Source organism: Xiphophorus couchianus, chromosome 6 (assembly GCF_001444195.1).
Source record: "Xiphophorus couchianus chromosome 6, X_couchianus-1.0, whole genome shotgun sequence".
NCBI classification, from domain to species: domain Eukaryota; kingdom Metazoa; phylum Chordata; class Actinopteri; order Cyprinodontiformes; family Poeciliidae; genus Xiphophorus; species Xiphophorus couchianus.
Genome location: NC_040233.1, coordinates 26,454,047 through 26,465,281, shown reverse-complemented (window position 1 = coordinate 26,465,281; position 11,235 = coordinate 26,454,047). Strand labels below are relative to the sequence as shown.

Below are 11,235 nucleotides of genomic sequence, written 5' to 3'. Positions count from 1 at the left end.
CAAGAATGAAATAAATCAAGAAAACCTTGAGCCAAACATTTTTCTTTTTTGATCTTTTAACTCTTTTACATATCCGCAAGAACCAAATACTTATATGTTATATGTTGAAACAAAATTCAACATATAACAGAAAACATAAAAAATCACATTAAAAACAAAGTAGATAAAACTAGAATGCTGCCAGATTTTTAAAAATTAATAATACATCTGGTCTAAATACGGAAACACTAACATTAAAATTAACTTGCCATGCTTCTAAAGGTAACAGTAAATTTTACCTTTTCAAAAATATGATGCAAAACACGTTTAAAAAAACTTTAAATTTGGGTATATTAGACACCTTAACAACAGAGAAAGTATTCATTTAATCCACGATGGTGAGAACAATATATTTTCTTGGCAGAACGCTAGTATTAATATTAATATATTTTAATAACAGCCTCAGCTCAATTGAAAACATCCTGATTTAGATAAAAACTCACTCTGCAAACTGTGACCAGATCTGGTTTCTCTCTGGATCAGTAATAAGTGATGTATCATTTAACTGATCAGACTGATTGATTGACCATCAGAGGAGTCGATTCAACTGAGCTGCGGGTCCTGATGTCCTCTGGTTGGACCTGGATCTGGACTGTCCCTGCTTTGACCTTCAGATGGAACCATTTTTTCCTCAGGACCTTTTGCTCTCTCAAGACTTTACATTCATACTTTCCACTGTCTCTCTTTGTGGGCCATGTCAGAATCAGACTGAGGTCTCCAATCTTCAGCAGGTGTGCATCCATCTTGGTTCTGGTTCTGTAGAACTGGTCCTGGTCTCTAGTCTGAACAGAACCATTCTGATACACATGGACACTTCTCACCGGTTCAGGTTCATAGCGCTTCCACTCCACTCCATCTCCTGCCAGCAGCTCAAGTGTTTCTTTGAATGGCAGCAGGACAGACTCCACCCCGTCCTCCACCTCCACCTCCACCTCATGATCTTTGACATGTAGTTGAACTTGTTTCTCCATCAGGATTTCTCCATCGCTGCTGTAGACCCTGCAAGTATAGTCGTCACTGAATTCAGGACATCTCAGAGTCAGACTGAGATCCCCAGTCTTCACCGGGTCTTCATTCATCTTGGTTCTGCTTCTGTAGGCCAGGTTCTGTTCTGTAGGCTGATCAACACCATTCTCATACACGTGGACTATGCTATCTTGTCTGTCCTTCCACTCCACTGTAGCATCTTCAGGCAGATGAACTTTGGTTCTACAGGGCAGCAGGACAGACTCAATCCCTGATTCCACCTTCACCTGTTGGACTTTGACCTTCAGAGAGAAATATTTTACTCTCAGTAGTTCTTCCTCTCTCAGGAGTACACATTGATAATCTCCATTGTCTCTCTTTGTAGGACATCTCAGAGTCAGACTGAGGTCTCCAGTCTTCAGCAGGTCTACATCCATCTTGGTTCTGTTTCTGTAGAGCCGGCTCCATTTTCCAGGCTGATCAGAACCGATCTGATACACATGGACCTTTATTGGTGGTTCAGGTTCATAGCGCTTCCACTCCACTCTATCTCCTGCTAGCAGCTCAAGTGTTTCTTTGAATGGCAGCAGGACAGACTCCACCCCATCCTCCACCTCCACCTCATGATCTTTGACCTCTAGCTGAACGTGTTTCTCCAACAGGATTTCTCCATCACTGCTGTAGACCCTGCAAGTACAGCCGTCACTGACTTCAGGATATTTCAGAGTCAGACTGAGATCTCCAGTGTTCAGTGGGTCTTCATTCATCTTGGTTCTGTTTCTGTAGTACAGGTCCTGTTCTCCAGGCTGATCAGAACCATTCTGATACACATGGACCACATCATTCTCTTTGTCCCTCCACTCCACTTTACCATTTCCTTTCAGATGCACTTTGGTTCTCCACGGCAGCAGGACAGACTCCGCCCCTGAATCCACCTCCACCTGTTGGACTTTGACCTCCAGCTGAACTTGTTTCATAATTTGGATGTTTCTTAACCAGCTGTGGATGCTGCAGGTGTAGACGTTATTGTCTTCATATGTAGGATGCCTCAGAGTCAGACTGAAGTCTCCAGTCTTCTGCAGATCTCTCTTCACTTTGGTTTTGTTTCTGTAGAGCTGATCTTGTTCTTCAGGCTGATCAGAACCATTCTGATACACATGGACCACCCTGTTGCCTGCATCCACCCATTTCACCTTTACGTCTTTAGGCAGGTGGCCCACCATTTTGCAGGGAAGCAGGACACACTCCTCCCCTGAAAGCACCTCCACCATCTTCTTCTTCTCCATCTCCACCTTTAGTTCTGGTCTCAAACGATGACGAAAATAATATAATATAATACCTGCAGCAACAGTCAGAACCAGCACAAAGAGAACCAAGAGAGCTTTGGCCCAGGATGGAAACAGTTCTTTAACCAGCAGCTCTTCATCTCTAACTCTCCGTTCTCCCATGACATTCCTGACGGTGCAGCTGTAGGTTCCAGTGTCAGACGTCTGCAAGTTGGTCAGTTTCAGGCTAAGGTCTCCGGTCTCCAGAGCATCAGCCTTCATGGAGGTTCTGCCTGTGTAAAGCTGGTTCTGATCCATCAGTTCATCTCCTTCCTCCTGACGCTGGTGGACAATTGGAGGACTGAGGTCAGAGCGACTCCACTTCACTGTGGGTCGGTCCAGTTCAAAAATTTCAAACTCACAGAACAGCAGAATGGACTGTCCTTCATACGTCTCCACAGCTGAGACCTGCAGGGACATGTGGAGGAGGATTCCAAACACCATTATCATCATCTTCTTCCTCTGAGCTCAACCAGAACAAACTGAGAGACTTTTATCATCTCCCATAAGCTGGTCATCTTCACCGTGTCTCCAGGATTTAGCAGCTCTCAGAGTGTTACTAAGACAGATCAGTTCTGAGGAAAGGCGAGGATGTTTTGTTTCCTCATAGTTTGACACCTGAATGAAGTCAAGTCCACCTGAGCGAAGTGTTGCTGAACAGTGATTGGTTGTTTAGCTGATGAGTCACGGTTTCAGTGATAAACAGGTTATGCCTGTTGAGCAAACTGAAAGTTCCCTGATGTGTAGAGCACCTAAGACGGTGTAAACATCCAACAGAAATTTTAGTCATTGGACCAGAGGATCAGAAGAAAATTATAACTCAAAAATTGCAAACTGCATCTTTTAAACCTTCAAAACAAGTCAGAGGCCTGGGAATTCTTCTTGACTCCGAGCTTACTTTTATTTTGCACATTAAACAAATAGTTAAAACAGAATTTTAGCATCTTAAAAATATAGCCAGAGTTTGCCTTATTCTCTCTCTCGCTAGTAGTGAGACTCTAATGCATGCTTTTATTTCCACTCGTAAGGGGCGTGCTAACCCCCTGCACCACCACAGCACGCCCCACATTTGGAGGCCTTAGACCCGCGGACGTCGCGGGTTCGACTCCCGGTCCCGACGGCCTTTGCCGCATGTCCTCCTTCAAAAATGGCGCTGGCTGGCTGCCTGCAGACGCAGCTCCCGTTGTGTGTGTGTGTGTGCTAATCTGTGTATAAAAATTTTTTGCTGTAACTGCGAAATAATTTTCCTGCTGGGATGAATATAGTAATTCTTCTTATACGATAGGTTTTCTACTGCTAACCATGAGGGCTGCCTCTGCAAGTCATCTCTCTGGGTGCATCTACACCAGAATAAAAAAAATGTTTAAGTGTGCAGCCATATAGTATAATCTAAAATTTGGAAATCCCAGGTCACCACAACTTTTATTGTCTTGGGTTTTGTCACTGTTGGTTTACATATTTGTTTCACAAAATTAAAAATGATCAGAAAAAGATTAATTCAGAGGGGACTTAAGGCCTCTAAATATGGGTCGCGCTAACCCCTACGCCACCATGGCACGCCCGCATATTAGCTTTTAATATAAAACGGAACACGTTTTATGCCATTGCTTGCTAACCACACCCCCCGAGCCAAATATGTTTGATAAGATGTCAGGCAGACGCTGATCCTGTATTGACCTTTTATTATAAACCAAATTGGGTTCAGTCTGGCCTGTCAACACACACATGATGAATATGATGCAATTGGAGTGATGAGATGTTTATGGTTCAGATGATGAGACCGGTTGGTGAGAAATTTCAGAAATTAGTTACGTTTATCATTTCAAAACCATAGGTTGATTAGCAGCAACAGAAGTCAGACAATTACAGTGATAAAATTTATAAATTTTCTTTAATACATTCTTGAAAAAGTTTAAGCCATTCAGATAAATGTCTCCCACAGATTTGCTGTGCTCCTATGTGTCCCGATTTAGTTCGACCACAAACCGGGACAAGGCCAGACTGTGAAGAAGAGGTGTGCAGGGAGGATCATCATGGCTGACACTCCCTACATCCAGGACTTGTACTGGTCTAGGGTCAGAAAAGGGCAGCTAACATCTCTACAGACCCCACAGATCCTGGACACCAACAGTTTAGACACTTACCCTTGGGTACGAATTTCTAAACAGAACATTTACACAAAGTTTGCCACTGTGATGTGACAGAGAAATAGATAGCAACTTAAAATCTAATTTTAGCCAAAACAGTTAGACAAATAACAATGGTTTTGTTTTTGGAAAGGTTGGCAAACTACGAACTAACCTGAAAATAAAAAAAGATTATACATATTTTAATTGTGCATAATTTCTAACATGAGACAGTCATGCTACAGTCCAAGCACTTTGTGTCATTTTGTAAAGTCTGATATTGTGTTTGCTTCTGTTATTCCTCTTAGCTCCACACTGAAAACAAAGTTTAACACATCTGCTGCACATGTTACTGCAACATTTTATATTTGTTTTTCTAAGCTGATGACATTATTCTTTTTTAAATTTTGTTTTTATTTCTGTGTGTTGCATAATAAACAGGTATGAACTACAACTCAAAACCTGCAGGAACTTGAGAAGATCTGGGAGACCGAGTGATAAGTGAAGGCAGCAGCATCTCATTCAGCTCTGTGGTTGGTCTGGAGAAGAGGAGTCTTGTCAGAAATCTCTACAGCACACTACGACACATTGGCTGAACAGCCAAGTAGCAAAAAGTGGAGAAAGGAAAATATTTTATAACCCTTAGAAATGTTTCCACAAGTATCACCAATAAAAAACTGAATAAAGGCACTGATACATTATGCTCCTTTTATCAAGTTAAAAACGCCATGTTCATTTTACGTTTTCTCCATATTTCTAATAGAAATCAATCATTTATGCTCATGCTTGAGCAAAGATGAAAATCCATGGTCTCTTTCCTCTTCCCTGGTTCTTTTCATTCAAAAGGATACGTGCAAACAGAAAACCGTTTCTTACTCAACCCCATCGAGGCTGTTTATAACCAGGATCTTTTGTTTTGGCTTGTTCCCCTTTGTGTGCAGAACGAGGGGGAGTTCCTTCAACCTTGACCGAGTGCCTCAGCTTTGCATAGCAGTTATGAACAGATAAGAACAGATAACATTCTTCACGGGTATTGAACAGAAGTCCGCTGGTCATGTGTGGTCTTGTAACATTGTTTATGAATCAGCCTCAAAGAAAAGCATGTTGTCTGTGCATGACTTGGAAAATTATATAATGCAAAAAAAACAACAACACCGTGAATGGTTGAATCATTCGTTCAGCTCATTCATTAGTTAATGTTTTGCTCAGGGGACGCTGTTGCCAAACATCTTGACTGTTTCAGTGTCTTCTGCCCAAGTTCAGCAGGATTTCATTTATCATCATCCATCAACATTCTTCACCTTCATCTGTCCAGCGATCATCCACCAACAGCAAACTAAAGCAAAAGTCCCTCAGAACATCAACCCAAGGATCCACCCTCTCATTCTAGTGGATTGAAGGTCATGATTGAGCAAACATTATTATGAAGATGAAGAAACACACCATGCAGGTCAATACTTTCCTACGGCAGCTACAGCCAGTAGGGATCTACGAACCATAAAGACGTTTCTTGAACTTTCTCAGCTGACTGCATTCGATGTGGAGGAATGGGGGTGACTGACGGATAGTGTACGCTCCCTCCAACCATTATCTCTAAGGCTTAGCCCAGACACTATCCAGAGAAAGCCCATCTCAATCATGATCCATATCACATAACTATAATGTAACTGTGGGATGGAACATAGGCAGTAAATTGAGAGCTTTGTCTTTCGGCTGAAGTTTTTTTCCCCCATCACAATGGACCTGAGTTGTACCCGCATTACTGCAGACAAAGCCTCAATCCATCTATCCATCTGCCCATCCATTTTGGCATCACTTGTAAAGCATGGGCTCAGACATGGAGGAGTTGGCACGAAGGAGCAGATGGCAAAATCATGTCTGAATGGATGAAACTGCATAGAACTTATTTTAGCTGAGAAAAGAATGCAAAGAAATATATACCCTGCTGTTGAGTTTTTCACATCATAACAACACTTATCTAATAAGTGACCCCTCAGCGAGGAGGCATCACGCAGTCACCAAATAATCCCCTCGGAGCTGATATGAAATACAGCTTAACATTTTCTTCAGTCCAGATCAATTTGTCCTTGCGGCTCTATTGAGTGAAAACAGAGGGACGGAGCGCCGCAGACTTGGTAAAGATGCTCAACAAACAGCCCTTGAGTGCACTCCCAGAAGAGGCAAGAGACTACACAGAGGAAGGCCATTTCTCAACAGGAAGCTTCAAGTAAAAATATTTTCATTGTCTGTCTCTTGAATCTGGCAATGCCCCAAAGAAAATATTTGAAAAGGAAACACAAAAGCAAAACTGCGGAAGAGTCCAAAGTCAAATCCCACAAAAGCTTCTCGGAGTCAGAAAACAGAGGACCAAATCCTTCATGCAGGATTCTGAATCAGGGTTTGTGTGTCACTTCTCACAGCAGTGGCTCACGTTGCAGCTGAATGTCAGTTTTTAACAGTCAGACAAAGAAAGGATGATTTGAATAATGTTCTGTGTCAGCTCGTGCTCTGCTTGTTAACAGCACATTCTCATACACCCACACGCATGTTCAGAGAACACATTCTGTGACATGCAAGCGTGTGCAAACCATACATGAAGCTCAAATTCACAGTGACAAGCATGGATGCAAGCAAAGACAGAAAGATAGTAGAATGAAAATACATTCTTCATTATTTACAGATAAGGCAGAGTGCTTACTTTAAATGCATTGGAAACAGAGCTGTACAACTTTCTGAAATAACCTCAAATTACACAATGCTTGACTAAGAAAATAAAAATTACTGCAGTTTTTAGTCTTTTCTGATGCAAAAACTATACTTAAGCCCAAAATGATTCTTACCTTAGTGACATTTTGATTTTTTTTTTTATTGCAAAGTTTGTTATTAATATGAGATATGAATCTGTCAGTAATCTTTATAAATAATGACTGGGAAAATCTTTATTAAGCTCATAATCAAGTCAGTCTTGTGATTAATGACCAGTTTCTTACATGTTCCAACCAGTTTTCTCATAATGTGTCTTTGCTGACAAGCTCCAGGTTTTCTTAGATTGTAAAGCCTCTGTGTCATCACCCTAATCTTTAACTCCCTTCACAGGTCCTCCATTAGATTTAAATGTTAATATTGCTCACAGCTAGATAAAACATGATGAGGCATTAGTAAACTTGATTATGTTATTAGTGTGAATGCTGTAGGCATTCATTAGTGTTAATGCTCCCTGGTGAGGTGTTCCGGGCACGTCCCACCGGGAGGAGGCCCCGGGGAAGACCCAGGACACGCTGGAGGGACTATGTCTCTCGGCTGGCCTGGGAACGCCTCGGGATTCCCCCGGAAGAGCTGGAAGAAGTGGCCGGGGAGAGGGAAGTCTGGGCCTCCCTTCTGAAGCTGCTACCCCCGCGACCCGACCCCGGATAAGCGGAAGAAGATGGATGGAAGATTTTATTTTAAAGCATTTTTTTATTTTGAACTGTTGATTTTATTTTCCAACCTTTTTTTAGTTTGAAGTGTTAATTGTCTGAAAGACTTTAGATTTCAACTGGCCAGTATGGGGATTGAACCCATGACCTCAGCGTTATTAGCACCACGCTCTGACCAGCTGAGCTAACTTACCTTAAAAATTATTAGTTTCCATGGATTTAAGAAAAACTTACATGATCTTACCACAACAAGGATTTGAGAAAAGTGCTCATATTCTAATGCTTTTCAAAATCAACATGCGTAATATTTGATTTTCCAGCCTTTTTTTAATTTGAAGTGTTAATTGTCTGAAAGACTTTAGATTTCAATTGGCCAGTATGAATATTGAACTTAATTGCTTGTTAGGCTCAGCAGATATTGCTTCTACTTGTTGTTCAATGGGCTGATCTTACAGTATTTACAGCTTACTGCATCGTCTTTTACCCACGCTTCTTAATATCTTCCAAACTCATCATCAATGCGTGCTCCCAACATGCCACAAACACTTCTGACATGCATAATGCGAAGGCACAGTTTTTCTTTTTTCTTTTTTTTTTATAAACACATTCCGAGAAATAACTAGTTGACAGACCCACCTGCACGCAAAAATATTTCACTGCACCAACTTTTACTAGTTTTGACATACATGGGCACTTATCTCAAGTGATAAAAGTGCTGTAATTTGCAACCAAATATCACACCATTTTCAAAGAAGAAAATGGCTCAATTTTCTACTTTTTGCATCAAGGCTGTTGCCAAAAAGCATTTGCAGCCCTTTGACTTTGTTGTACATTGATTCATGTGTTTATCTTGTGCCTTTGCAAAGGTATTAGTTTGTGCATTTTTTTGGAGATAAGGTTGGGCAATGTTGTACTGTATAAACTTTAACGTGTTTGTATCTGACATTATGCATGTGTCCAAAACCTTGCTATCAATATTCATTTCATACAAGTATTCTGATAAGAAATTACATTTGCATTATCAACAGAGCAGGGCATTCATAACAAATAAAAACATTCAAAACATATATATGTGCTGGAGAACATATAGGCAGATACTTCTCTTACAACCAGTTCCAAGAACTCACATGGTGTGCTGCAGGGCTGTGTGCTGACGAAGAAGCACTGTAACAGTAAACTATGGCACAGAAAAGAAATGGAGCAGCAAAAAGCGAGCTTGCATCGCTGTTATATAACTAGTATGTCAAGCATTGGGCCCAGAGGCCAAAAATAATACCTCTGTCTCTCATGGGGAGCCATGGCAGGGAGGTCAAATGAGATGGAAGGAGGTATTTAAAGTCTAATATAAAGGAGGTCCAACAGTGCCGGAGAAGAATTTGTGGTGCTGCGCAGAGGCTCGCAGCGTGTAATCCCTGACACAGTTGGTGAGGCTCTGCTGACACGACATCCAGAAAGTCAAGACAGGGGAGCAAAGTGCTGATCTGTTCATTCACTTTGCCCCTGACAGATTAAGTTTAAAGGCATTCTGATGGGACCTCCTTTTGTAGTTTACTGTATGTGTTTTCCTTATGCTGTGAAATGAGCTGAGTGATGCAACCTTTCAACAAATTGTAGCTGAAAATGATCTGATCCTTAAACGCGTTTGTTTAAAATAAAAACTAACATCATGTTAATTCAGGTGTTACAAACTTTTTACAGTCAGAAGAAAATAATGATTTAGGCTTTTTATATTAAGCAAACATACAGAATCTTCCTGTTGAGTTTCTTGAGTGTTTAATTATGAATTTTCATTTCTGATGGATTGATGATTTGCTTATTTAATATTTGAAATTAATTTTCTTGTATACTGTTTTCTGTGTATCTTAGTTTGTTCTCTTAGGTCAGTATATTTTTTATCTCCTTGGTTTACAGTTTCCTTCTTTATAGTTTGGTTTCCTCTGTGTTCATTGCTCCCCTTCCCTCAGTTCTCTTGCTCAGCAATCTCCCATCACAGGAGTGCCTCAGTTTCCTGATTAACTTACCTGAATTCAGAGTCATTCATTTACCTCTGTGTTTAAGTTCTGATTTTTATTGTTCTGTACAAGTTCCTTCAGTTACTCTGCTGTTCTCCATGTCTTGCTCTTTCTGCATCAATCTGAGAAGGGTTAATAGGTTTACAGATTATGTAAAGTTCATCATTCTACAAGGAGAGAAAATATTCACAAGAAAAAAATAAGGTTTTCCAATGATTCAGTTAAAGTCCAGACCAAAACCTGAATAAAATGCAGTGGAATCTAAAGAGACCAGTACAAAAAGAAATCTTAATGAAATGGGTAAACATGTAAAATAAATCTTTAAACAATGTGGAACAAATCAGAATACGTTTGAGAGGTATTGCTACTAAATGTGAGTGGTAAAGTGGGTTTTGTTTTTTAAATGGTTGCAGCAATTACAAATATATTGACTGTCATGGATTTAGCAAGTTTTCCTGCATTAAATATCTGCTTCGTCTTCCTTCACATTTTCTTTTTCTTTTTAGCATCTGTCATCTGACATCTTACTGATTTTGTCGTGTCACATCATAGCATTGACCCTGACTTGACCTCTGAGTTTCTACTATGGACTTATTATGAAGGAACAGAGTCACTCAATGGCAGCAGGCTTAACCCTTCATGTGCCTTCAGCTATGAACATATGAAGCATGTAGAGTCTTCACTGGGGGGGAAACAATGTAAGATCAAGTCTCTGTTGAGCAATTTATCTCAGATCTGCTCTCGTTCACCTCAGTCGATAAGCAAACAGCATTAAAAATCAATGAGAAGACATCAGGCGAGATCATTGTTGGAGTAATCATTTGTTGAGAGCAGACATTGATAGAGTTGTCTTTTCCCTTGATTAGATGTGACCTATATCTCCCCCCCTGCCTCTCCCTTCCCCTTCCAGCACACACTTACAGTATAACCATAAAAGAAGAGTTTGCAATCAGGGGCATTCACACGAGTAGATACCCAGACCCACGACCCCCCACAATGACAGGGAGGCATGCAAGCTCAAACTGACACACACATCCACGCACTTCCACACACCAGCCTAGAAAACACAGTCACACACAGAAGAATGTGCATTTGATTAGGGGATGTGCATTTGCTAACCCACCCACACACAAGCACTGAAAAGCAACACACTGTAGATGCAGATAAGCCACGGCTAGCCACCACGAATCCTCTCACTCACATTGTGATACAATTTCGTGGTCCTCACACAGCTGAAAAATGCCATCCATCAAACCGCATTGTCCAAACCACCAGAGGATTTTCTCAATCTGAATCACATTTCCAAAGCTGTGAACATTAAAAACAATGAATCAAGTTCATTCTTTCCATT

At 40.9% G+C, this 11,235-nt stretch overlaps 1 protein-coding gene across 1 annotated transcript; it reads right to left on the bottom strand.

The window, feature by feature from the left end:
• Window positions 1-301: 301 nt before the first annotated feature.
• On the bottom strand, window positions 302-2,934 carry LOC114145821 (uncharacterized). The gene has a single exon (XM_028019448.1). The coding sequence runs from the start codon at window positions 2,781-2,783 to the stop codon at window positions 549-551; it is 2,235 nt and encodes a 744-aa protein (XP_027875249.1). The 5' UTR covers window positions 2,784-2,934; the 3' UTR covers window positions 302-548.
• Window positions 2,935-11,235: the final 8,301 nt, after the last annotated feature.